The sequence below is a fragment of the Microtus ochrogaster genome, chromosome 16, assembly GCF_000317375.1.
Source record: "Microtus ochrogaster isolate Prairie Vole_2 chromosome 16, MicOch1.0, whole genome shotgun sequence".
Classification (NCBI taxonomy): Eukaryota; Metazoa; Chordata; class Mammalia; order Rodentia; family Cricetidae; genus Microtus; species Microtus ochrogaster.
Window position 1 is genome coordinate 4,334,990 of NC_022018.1, and position 12,213 is coordinate 4,347,202.

The 12,213-nt window shown below is 37.6% G+C and overlaps 1 protein-coding gene across 1 annotated transcript in view; it reads left to right on the forward strand.

The window, feature by feature from the left end:
• The window catches only part of Plxdc2 (plexin domain containing 2), a 384,159-nt gene that overhangs the window by 307,525 nt on the left and 64,421 nt on the right, over positions 1-12,213 (forward strand). The window contains exons 8-9 of the mRNA XM_026783054.1: positions 2,114-2,209; positions 2,431-2,512. Of these exons, the coding sequence (XP_026638855.1) occupies positions 2,114-2,209; positions 2,431-2,512 (178 nt within the window). The remainder of the gene's footprint in view (positions 1-2,113; positions 2,210-2,430; positions 2,513-12,213) is intronic.

Here is a 12,213-nt window from a genome sequence, read left to right on the forward strand (position 1 = left end):
CATATCATCATAGAACCTTCATCTGGGGATGGATGGCGTTAGAGACATAGACCCACACTGGAGCACTGGACTGAGCTCTCAAGGTCCCAATGAGGGATAGGATTCTTAGAGGTTCTGTACGACCACACTGACCCTACTAAATGAACCTGTATTGGCTCAGGCACACCAACACCAAGTTCTTGGCACAAAGAAGATTTATTTGCACAAAAGGGACAGAAGGCAGAGATCAAGAGACAAAGACAGGAGACAGAGGACTAGGGAGAAGAAAGGGGAACAAGAGAGAGGGGTAAGATGTATTTGTCCGCAGAGAAAAACAAAGGACTGCCACTGGATAGAGGGAAAACAGCTATGGCATAGGAAATGGCAGTTTATAAAGAAAAAAGGGAAACCCTATGTTAGGATGAGTGTCATTCATTTTAGTAGAGCATGTTAATTAGGTGAGCCAACAGAGGCTTTGAATTGCTGACCTCAATACTTTAAAAGCTCGATCTTGGTAGTCAGCCTCAGGAGGAAGAAGTGCTAAAATAAGGGAATAGACTTTGGTGTCTAGTTTTAGGAATATAATTTAATGGTTATTAGCAATGCAGAGAGGATGGGAGAGAAGGGCAAGGCTTGCCAGAGCCATGGCCATCATGCTCTTGCTGGCCAGAGTCCCTTCACCCGCCTGATGGAGATCAGAATTCCTTAAACCAACAGTTCAACATTTGCACACTGCATCGTATCACCAGGACATCTTAATCTCTTTTTTCTCCAGGTGTTACTCTCTAACAGTTGATTTGATTTTATTTTCTAATTTATAACAATCTTTCACTGATGAGTTTTATTGTCAATCTTAAGTTTTTAAAAAGTTAAAAGAAAGTAATTGAAGTAATAAACATTTATTTTAACATTAGTTTGCTTATTTTCTTGAAGACATTTGAGCCAAATACATTTCTGAAACCATATGAAAGCTTCTAGGCTTGGCAGGGTCAACCAGTGAATAAATTCCTAATGGCTTGTGTTTAACAGAGTTGTCTCTGAATTATGACAGAAGCAATCATTTGGAAGTTGTCATCGACCAGCAGGTCACCAAACAAAATGATTCTCATTTATTTTAGTCTTGTTAAATTCATCACCTCTCAGTAGTTGGGGCACTAGGCAATCAAGGGAACCAGGGAACCAGGATAGAAAATGGTTTATCAGTCCATTCACCCTATCAGTAACTAACTCCCAGGGCTTCCTACTCGTCTCCACTACCTGAGGTTTTTAATGTGAAATGTGACATGAACAATGGACTGATATGGTAGAAATCAGCTGATATGATGGATCATTTCCAAACTTTTCTGTGAAGACCTAGGAACCTTCATCCTAATATTTGTATTTTAAACCTTTATTCTTTTTACTTCTAGGAACTAAATTGTGCAAAACACATGGGAAAGAAATATATTAAGGACTTATTCAATTTAGATGGAGGAAAATAAGGACAGACATTATCTTTTTTTTTCTCAAAAGTTAAAGACTAAAGAAGATTCTATGACTCCTTATATCAAGGAAACATATCAAGAAATCATATTTTTCTAATAATGAAGGAAGCTTGCCTTCCTTAGTTGTTACTAGTCAAGTAGAATATGCATACTTCCTTCAATTATACAAAAAAGAAATTAATCTGATTATTGATTATTTTCCAATCTCATCAACATGAAGAGCTTTCCAGCGAGTGACAGAATGAATAGAAAATTACATGCTTTCTTACCTAAGACAGCTTCAAGTTAAAGCCCATCCAATGAAGGGACTGATAATTACAAAACTAAACCCCTATATCAAGTACATATAGAACCAGAAATATTGTTATCATTGATGTAGAAAGTGTAGGTTGAGATTTAAAATACTTCCCTGAGGTAGCAAGCCTCCAGCTAACTGTAACACACACACACACACACACACACACACACACAAAACCTTAGCGGTTTCATGATAGATTTCCATATTTTGAAGGATTTGATACATGAAATCCTACATTAAAGCTGAAGTGACTCAGGAATGGGTAGCACTTCTATGTTTATTATTAAAATACTCTTGTTGAAAAGTGGGGAAGTAGTCAGAGCTCATTTTCTTTCACTTGTTATTTTTGTAGATGTTCGAAGAAGAACAATTTATGAATATCACCGAGTAGAACTACAAATGTCAAAAATTACCAACATTTCAGCTGTGGAGATGACCCCACTCCCCAGTAAGTTATTTAAGATAGTGAAGTGGGGAAAACATCAAGTTTGACAGTAAGTTGGCTTATAATTATTGTTTTCAGTATGTAATTTTAAGTGTGCTTGTCAAGCATACGTACCCTGACGTTGGGTGTGTACAGGGATGGATGGTTATACTTTTGGATAAGTAGTCTCTCTCCCTCCACACTGTCAACTAGTCTTGATGACTCTATTCTCTCCTGTTTCTTAGCATGTCTGCAGTTCAATGGCTGTGGTCCTTGTGTATCCTCTCAAATTGGCTTCAACTGCAGTTGGTGTAGTAAACTTCAAAGGTAAAAGAATAATTTATAAATGTGATTTTTATTTTTTAAAAAGTCTTGTTGCCTATACCCACCGAGTTACAAATTTTATCATGTGTATAGATCATATATGTATTGAGTGTATAGGTGTGAAAATATATGTGTGTGCATGTTTGGATATATTGTATATGAACTTAGAACATATACACATAGTTGGACAGACCAAAGTGCAAATCCAATTGTGTTTAGAAAAGGAAATTTCAATATATTTCTTTGTCAAATGCTTAAAATGACTAAGAACCTCCATCGTCTATAATGCCAAAATCTAAAATAGATTTATAATTCCCTATAGGGTCTTTTGAATGGATAATTTCAGCCCCTATTTTACAGAAAGCATGGCATGAGATATGTTTTCCACAGCTGGAACGTATTTCAGTAATCACATGCACATTATTAAAATAATTCCTATCCAGTAGCTGAAAAGTCCTTCCTCAAGGTTGCTGATGGAGGCTAAAGTTGACATTACCTGACCTTGATATGATTAGAACCTGTATATGGCGTTAACCTTGTGCTCTAATTGACTTAGAAACTTACTTTTACTGGTGTCAAAAATATTTACTGGCTATCTCCAGTGGTAAAAGAGATTGTTCAGTGACAGGACTTTTACAGAAACTGAGCAGGGTGAGAGATATATGAGGCTGGAGAGCAGATTGCTGTTCCTCGAAATGATGGATGGACATACTTCCACCAAAATCTTATATGAATTAGTGACACTGAGCTGACTCCAGGAGGAATCAGTTCAGTGAATACCTCCTGGTTCTGGAGCAAAGCAGAATGCATTTGTTAGGTTTCTCTAGAAGAACAGGATGGATTGAATTGTTTGATATCATAAAAAAGAATAAATTACATTGGCTTACACAGTATAGCTCTAGGTAGCTGAGCTATGGCTGTCTAAATGTTGAAAGATCTGAGACCAGTTGTTGTCTTGACCCCAAAACAGAATGACCAGTAGTCCCAGTGTGATTTTGAAGGTCTGAAAGTTTCTGAAAAGAAGTTGCCCTTTATTTATGATGGAAGGCCAAAGAAGCTTGGGTTAGGTGGTGACAGCAGAAATAACACTGGGATCTATACCTCACCACAAAACCTGTAGGCAAACAGGCAAGCAGAGGTGCTTTTAACATCACCCTGTGCTGCACACTGTAGAGAAGAGTCATCACCTCTCTGTTTTCTTGCCAGCCCAGAGGCATGTCTGTTTGTTGGTTCTAGATACAATGAAATTGGCAATCAAGAGTGCCTATCCCAGGGAGCATAGCTGTAAAAGGTTGAACACTCTTAAGACATCACTTTGCCAGTGACTGTCATTTGCTGAACCACTGTGCACATCATGTATGTCCAAGGTGCCTGCAACACTGCAGTGAAGAACACGAGCAGGATTCTTGCACCCAGGTGGAGTTACAGCCTCAAGCATCCAGAGTCTACGGAAAGACATCTTTTCCCTCCAGGCGGTGTTCCTCAGTGGCTTGTTACCATAGAGGACAGATGCCGGCTCCCTGTCTCCCTGATGCAGCACTTCTGCCTTGCAAAGGGCACTCTAAGGGACTTCTTCAATGTTGTTGAAGGTGTAAAGATAGAACACAAAATTTTTCATGACAATCTTAGGAAACATTTCGAACTGGCTAACTTTGGAGTAACCACTGTGGTACTGCAGCCGGAACTAGCTTGTTTATGAGAACCAGGGTGGTGTTCTCAACTGAACATGCTGTGCCAGCCACTTCTTTTGGAAAATGAATTTCAAACAATGAAAAAGCAAGCAGGCCATTAGCATTTTTCAAAGCATATTTTAAGTGAGTTCCTTATTCAGAGTGCTGTAAATCAAGGAATGGTGGTTATATGTATATTTTGATAAGATTTTGTAACAATCACATGCATATCAGAAGTCATTAAAATCTGTTTAGATACTGAACTCTGAAATGAAAAGTGCTCAAAGCAATTTAGTGAGAGATACTGATCAGCCACCTTCAGAGCATAAGATCAAGTTTGCTGAATATCATTCTGAGCCATTACGATTAGGGTAAGGCTTTTTTTTTCATTTTTTTCATATTCTTTGCAAGGGTGTTAAAGGCAAAGACCATGTATAATATTTTCCTTTACCTTCATTGCCTAGGAATACTTTGATATTATATCATCTAATTGATAAATTATGATTAGTTTCTGGGTGACTAAATCGTGCATAGGCTTTTATGGGATTAAAGCGTTCTGGGATAAGAGACAGTCAAGTGCTGAAGCCAGAAGATCTGGTGGAAACCAGCACAAGTTGATGGCTCTTATCAGTGTATGATAGGGTTTTTTTTTTTCATTTGTTATTTGAAATAGGGTCTCGCTCTGTAATCCAGCGTAGCCTAGAATACTCCATCCTTTCGCTTCAGCTTTCTAGATACTAGAATGACAGGCACGAACCATTTCTGGATAATTAGAATTTCTGTCTCAAACAATGTCCAAGTAAATGAAGGTTTTGAAGACTCATCTAGAAGCAGACCTAATATTAACCACTTTTTAAAAATGCAGAAATACATGTTCTGACTTTGAACAAAAGCAATATTTCAATCAAACCATATCCACATGTTGAAATATGCTTCTACTCTTAGCGTTTATAATTTGAGAGATTTCTCAGCCAGGTAGGATGCATGCTGAAGAGTTTATAAATTATATTAAGAGTATATTTGCAGCAGAGGAAGCCAGGGTCCTTGGGTTAAGTACTTCCTCAGGGTTTCCAGCCTTTTGATAAGTTTGGAAGCTGAATTTGAATCTGTGTGACTTCCAGCTTTGGGTCTGGCTAATATATCAACTCTACTTTGTACATCACAGGTGGGTGTGTTATACAAACTATTTTTAAACGGGTACATAGTTGATGCTGCAAGAAAAAATAGATGAATTTCAAATGGTATGCCAAAGCAAAGAGGAGAGTGACAATATTCCAAAGACTCCTACATATCGATGATGGCATTGTAAATGTGAAGTGTGATTCAGGGTATTCTTCGCCGACAAGCATGTGTTTTTTGCATGCTATTATCTTTTGCTCTGTTGATTATGGAGCACAGATTTAAAATATCAGATTCAGTTATAATTTTTGGAAATCCATAACAAAATTTGTTTCATAAAGTGGTTTAACTATGGTTCATTGTACTTTTATTTGAGTTAATCTCCCCACTAGATCTTACTATTTTCTCCTTAGACCTGTAAAGTTCCAAACATTGCTTTACTGCCCAGCATTATTTTCCCAGACTTTAGGGTTTTATGGGAAAAAAATCACAAAATAAGAGACATGTTAGATTAAGTAACACAAATAGCACCCTGATTTTTTAAACCCACCATTCCTTCTTGCATGTGCTCATTTAGCCTAGACTAATAAACAGCTGCTAGTAATTACTCAACTCTCAAATTGAGTTTGCTAAAAAAAAAAAGAGAGAGAGATAATTTTAATTGATTTGTTTATTTTCATCAATTCCCATTTTGAGGGAGCAAAAACTAAGACAAAATGTGTACCATGACTGGCCCAGAGTCTAAGAGTATTTGTATTACAAGTATACATAAGAAGTTTCATGATTGGAAAGATGTAACGAAAACACTTAGCCCATGGTTTTCTAGGTAAGCTCCTTCTTATTTCCTCTCTGTGAATTGACAGAACTTGAATTAATCTTTTTTTTTTCTTTACTTAAATTATGTTATTTTTTTTATGTTCCGATTGAATCTTCCCCTCCCTTCCTGCCATTCCCTCCCCTGCTTCCCTTCCCTACCCAATTCCACTCCTCCTCTGCTTCTGTTCAGAACCATGCAGACTTCCCATGGGTAACTTGCACTTTGACAGGAGCCAGCTGCAGCACCAAGGCCAAGTATACCTCAAAGAAAATGCTCTTGCAAGGGTCTACATTGGCTTCAAACCTGATTGTTGAGGAAATAAAGCCCAATGAGGGGCAACATTATGAGCTGGGTATGGAGAGAAAGTGGTCATAGAATATCAGAGAGGGCTTGGTATAGAGGTGGTTGTACCTCAGGCTAACAAAAAGCCTTTGAGTTTTAAAAGTTAAGGAAGAGGAGAGGAGTGATTTTATTATGGTTTATAAATATAGCTCTGGGAGTTCAAATAAAACATTTTCTCAGTTGTTTATAGAGTGAGTTATGCTGAAAAGAAAGAGGCAGAGAGCTTGCAAACCTTCTGAGAGAAAGTCTAGCAACAATATCTGTCACTGAAGAGGCTCTCCTGTAGAGGGGAGCCATTACCATGTATGAATGTTTTTATTTGGATTCATGAGTTGAACTCTTGCTATTTGTAATTGAGGGCAAGAGGAAACAGTAAAGAATAACTCAGCTAATGTGAGCCTCTTTGCGGAGCATGACCCGCTTGTTGCAGGGTCTCCCACAGTGCCGCACACACTCAAGTCTGATGCAGACACCCATGCATATGGGTATACTGAATTATTAAGACGATTTAGCTATATGTTCACTGGAATATTAGATACAACAAAGCATTTAAAGAAACACCAGTCACAATGTTCCATTGTAAGCTTTCCTTGGTCGACATGAACACAAAGGAAAGAACTGATGTCTCTTTTTATTGAAGGCATCAAAGACACATAAGCTTAAATGACATGTAGACAAAAATGTGTAAGTTCCTCATATGACTACAATTAGAGACCGCAGTAGACACAGTACAGACCGAAACTGTAGTGTATTCTCTATGAAGTGTACTGGCCTTTATAGTACATCAGAGGGTACCTGTCAATCCAGGCAAATTTCAGGGGCAGCCCAGAAGGGAGCACTTCAGAGTTCTCCGAAAGAGTAAAAAATGCCTGTCTCACTGCTGGAATGGGGCCATGTGGTGTGGCTTGAAGAAGTTAGACTGTCAGGATGGGTGCATAGTGACACAGACAATTAACAATTATGGACAAAGCAGTAAAGCTTTTTAATCTTCAGTCAAAAAGGTAAAATTAATGTGTTACCAAGATTATGTTTGATACTAGTATGCATTAAATCCAAATGACCCCAATTTTGAGCCTTTATCAACTGAGTGTTAGATAGGCATAGCTACAGGAGGCTGTTAAAATGCAGGCCCATGTGCTGCCCAGTAAGGAGTTCACACTCAGTGGTCCAGGCTGCAGCCTAAGTGTCAGAGATGAGCTTCGACAAAAATACTACTTACTGGGGTAGGGGCATGGGAATCAGAAATGTTAGTAAAGAATACGGAGATGCCATTAAAAATAACAAAACAGAAACATAGGATAGTATCAGAAGGGAGTTCCAGTGAATACCGAAATTGCCCATGTTTAATTTTCCATACACTATTATACCCCAGTACAAAAGGGGGAAGAAGGCAACGTGGACCTTCCCCAAAGCAATGTGCCTTGTTGTCTCTGAGGAGTGGATGGGGAGGGTGGGGTGGTGGGGTAGGTGGAGAGAATGGGAGGAGGGAAGGGAATGGGAATTGGGATTGGTAGTTAGAATGAAAAAAAGAGATTGTTTTCTTTAAAAGAAAAAGAAAAAACTGGGAGGGGGGATTTCTAGAGACTTGTTTTATCCAAAGTATAGAGTAGATACTGATGAATAAAAAATAAAAAGACTTCTTTAGCGTGACACAAAAGACAAATAGAACAGTTTCTGCTTCAACACTTAGAGACATCAAGTCATTAGCATTCTGTTGTTTAGGCAGTGAAGCTACCTTAGATCAAATAAGGCAGTCACTCCCAAGGTCAAACCTCCTAAAATGTAGCTCTAGTACTTCCTGACCATTCATCAGGGTGGAGTGGATCTACCTGTAAGTGTTCTCTTAATGTCAAAAGAGCCAAGAAACCACATCCTGGGTCAGGAATGTAGCCCTGGTAGTTGTCAACAATTTGAAGCAACCTCAAATTCTCTGACCTTCAGACAAGGGGGAAATAGGCTCACATTTTTGGGTGTCCACACCCAAAGATTCTGCTTTGTAATCAACATCTTTAGGTGTCCTGAGGTATGAGAAAACCATGATAGAAATGTTTGTTTCATATATTTGTACTAAGAATCTTCTAAGTTTTTTCAAACTTTATTTTTGATTTTAGAATATAATTACATTTCTCTGTACCTTAATGGCTTTACAAAGTTATATGAAACAGTGATTCCTGAGTTGAAAGTGAGGCCTTTCTACAGAAACAAATTATGTAAACAAGACTATTTGCTGTTAGCCAGGTGTCAACTAGACACAATCCATAATCAACTGGGGAGAAAGTCTCCATGATGGATTTTCTGGATCAGGTCTGTGTGGGATTGTCTTGACTGTGTTAACTGATGTGGGAAAGCCCAGAACATGCCATAGACACCACTCCCTAGGCTTGAGGTACTGAACTGTGTAAGAGCAGAAAAGGTAAACTAACCCCTGGAGGCATGCCTGTGTCCACTCATTCATATTCTCGACTGTGGATGCAGATTCAAGTAACAGCCACCTTAAAATTCCCCATAGCGGCAGACCTATAATCATGAGCAAAAATTAACCTTTTACCCCTAAGTTGCCTTTTGTCAGGCTGTTTTATAAGAAAACAACAAATGCTATAGCAATCAGTAATATTCCCAGTTGTTGAGAGACTGAGACAAGATCTGGAGTAGGAGGTTGATCTATCTCCATAATGGGACACAGCCTCAACCAAAAATCCATCAAGTAACAGCAAAATATTTTTAAAATATACATTAGCAGTTCTTGAAGAAGAGCTTGATTTTCAAACAGAGGAAGAAGCTCTTCTGGACAAACCTTGCATATAATAAATAAATCAGTTAAAATCATTGGGACATATTTAGTTCTGAACTGTGACAGAATTATTACTGCTAAAGTGGCCATCCATTTTCCCAAGTGAATCATTATACTTGTAGAAATGTATTATAACCATGATAAAATGTGACAATACCTATAGGTACTAAATTGAACTTTTATTTTATTTTAGCTTTATAAAAATTGTTTTTAAAGAATCTTAGTAAAGGGTTTCAATGGGTGTTGTGTTCAAGAGAGACACTGAGATGGATTACTGGGAAGTAAGGAGTTTATTTTAAAGTTATTAACGCAATTTACAGACACAGATGGAGAGGCAGCATTTTGGTGTGAGTTACAAGCAGAGTCCAGACTCCAACACCAGGAACAGACAAGCATGGTGGGGTATGTGGATACGAGAAGAGAGGAATGAAAACTCACTTGGCAGAATGGGCTCTTGTTTTATACTTTTTATATGTCTAAGGATGAAGGGAGGCTCCTGGTTCAAGCCTACAACCATAATTTTTTTTTCTGGGCAGAAGGCAGGCAAAGGACTGGAGAAGAAGGTGTATAAACTCACTTCCTAGGTGAGAGATCATTGGCATTGGAACAATGGCTCAGGAGTGTGTTAATTGGTGTGTGCAAAAGAAGAGGAGGAGCAGATAAATTCTGATGTGAATTGGTCTTAAACAGAATTGTGTTTTAAGCAAGAAAGTCACAGCCTCATCTGGTCTTCAATATCTTCTAAACCAGGCTGTCACCAGAGGGTATCTGTAACATGAGCTGATATAGAAGTGCAGTGGGGATGGCATTTTCCATGAAAACATTTTGAAGTATCATCAAGAACAGAGAAAATAAAAGAAAAATATTTAACATTCTAGTAATAGGATTTCTCTTTGTGGAAAGAGGTTGTAGTAGTCCATCAAATACCACCATTCATTTTGCTGTATTTCTTTTTGCAAACTTTAAGTCTTTACTATATATGCAACATGTGAATCCATCAAGAAACACAGCAAATCTTTCCAAGGTTGAGCGAAAACAGCATACGCAAATGTATTAGAATGTTATTTCCAAAGGTCTAAATTTCTTAAGTAAAAGGTTAATTCTGACTATACATCTAGATCTTTTTTTTCTGGGAAGAGTCTGTTAGATTTGCCAGCCTTTCAGATATATAATGTATGTGATTATTTTCTCTTCCTTAAAATAAAAAAAAATGTAATGTTGAAAAATGTGTGTTTGTATATGCCCAGCATATATTGTAGATTTTGGTTTCTGTCTTCTCTGATCATTGTTTCTCTGTCAGAAGCAGGGAAAGGTATGAGTACAGAAGAAAAACCATTTTCCTTTTTTCTAGGACTTAAATAGATACTTGAGTGACATCTGATGATGTTCAAGTACCACCTGAAAATACCAAGGCACTCTCTTAAATTGTTTTTGATTTTCCAATTGACAAACACTGTGTTTGCTCTCCATCTGAGCACCATTTGGCTAACCACAGAGAAAATCTCTACTGTGTACTGCTATTTAGCATCATGTGTGTTTGTAAGAGCTTTTTTTCAAGACTGTCCAATGATTTGAAAGTTTTGCTTATGTTAACCAACCGTGGCAGCTACATTTCATGGGTTTATGATTGAGATGACTATACTTAAATAAGTTCAACCTATTTAACAGTTAAGGAATTTCTTAAAATAGAACATTTTAATGTTAAATTTAAATTCTAGTCTGTTAGATTGTTGGCATTAAGAAAATAATAAGTTCCCCTGGAATAATTCAAAGTTAATTGTCTAAGAATGAAATTATATATGTCTAATTTTATAAACACTAGGTGCCAAAAAATTATGAGAATAAAAATATAATCCTTAAAGAACAAGGAGACAAACATTGTTTTGAAGAAAAGTTTGTGGCTGTCAACTGTTGAACCAGCAGACATGAGCATTGAATACTAAGAAACCTTAGGTTGACAATGTTCTCTTGAAAAGGGTGATGTGATGCTTAACAAAACAGTAGCAAGAATTGCTGACAGTGTGCTTGTTTTGCTGGTAATCTCATGTTGCATTGTAGAAGGACATTTACAACAGAACAGGATGATATTTCAATATTTAAATAAAATATAAGAGTGATAACATTTTCTTTTTTTACATTTCATTAATATGTATCCTCCAGCAAAACTAAAATATGATAATTTTATAATCCTTGAAAGTAACAAAACCCTTATTTCATTTTTGTTGTTGTAATGGCAAAAACACAGGGGAGTGCAGGCTTATTTCATCTTACGCTTGCAGTTTCTGGACCATCACCGGAAGGCAGAGCAGCAGGGACCTGAGGCAGTTGGTCACGTCACTTTGTAGTGAAGAGTGGAGACAAGCAAATGCATGTGTGAGGGGCATTCGTTCCCTTTCTTTTGAGAATCCAAGCCAGGAGAGGTACTTCCCACTTCCATGAAATTTAGCAATTCATCAAGGCATATAAAATTCCACTGTTTTCTGGTTTTTTGGGGAGGTGGGTGTAGTTCAGGTAGTTCTAGAAACTTCTAGATATTAGTTTAAAGGTATATATCTTCATGAAATTTCACAGCAATCTATGATCCAGTTTAGGGAAAACATGAGTTTAATAGTTGACTAAATATTAGCCTTCTTCTGTACCCTCTCTAGAGTTTTACAGAAATGACTGGGAGACTCTAGAGATTCATGAGGCTCATTTTTTTTCTCTCTCTTTCCTAGAAAGCTACTTTTTCTTTTACAGCCCCAGCTCTTGATTTCTCTTTTCTGTGACAATTCATAGCCAAGAGAGAACTTTTTATTCTCTCCATAAATCATATCCTTGACTGGAACAGATTCTGAAGATTGCTTCTCTTAGAAGCACACAGATTTATACTCCTAATGTAGTGCCCTGTGATCCTTCAGAGAAGACCTCAGTACTGTCCTGTGCCCCAATCAGAATTTATCTAGCCCTCTTCTGCACTCCAGTA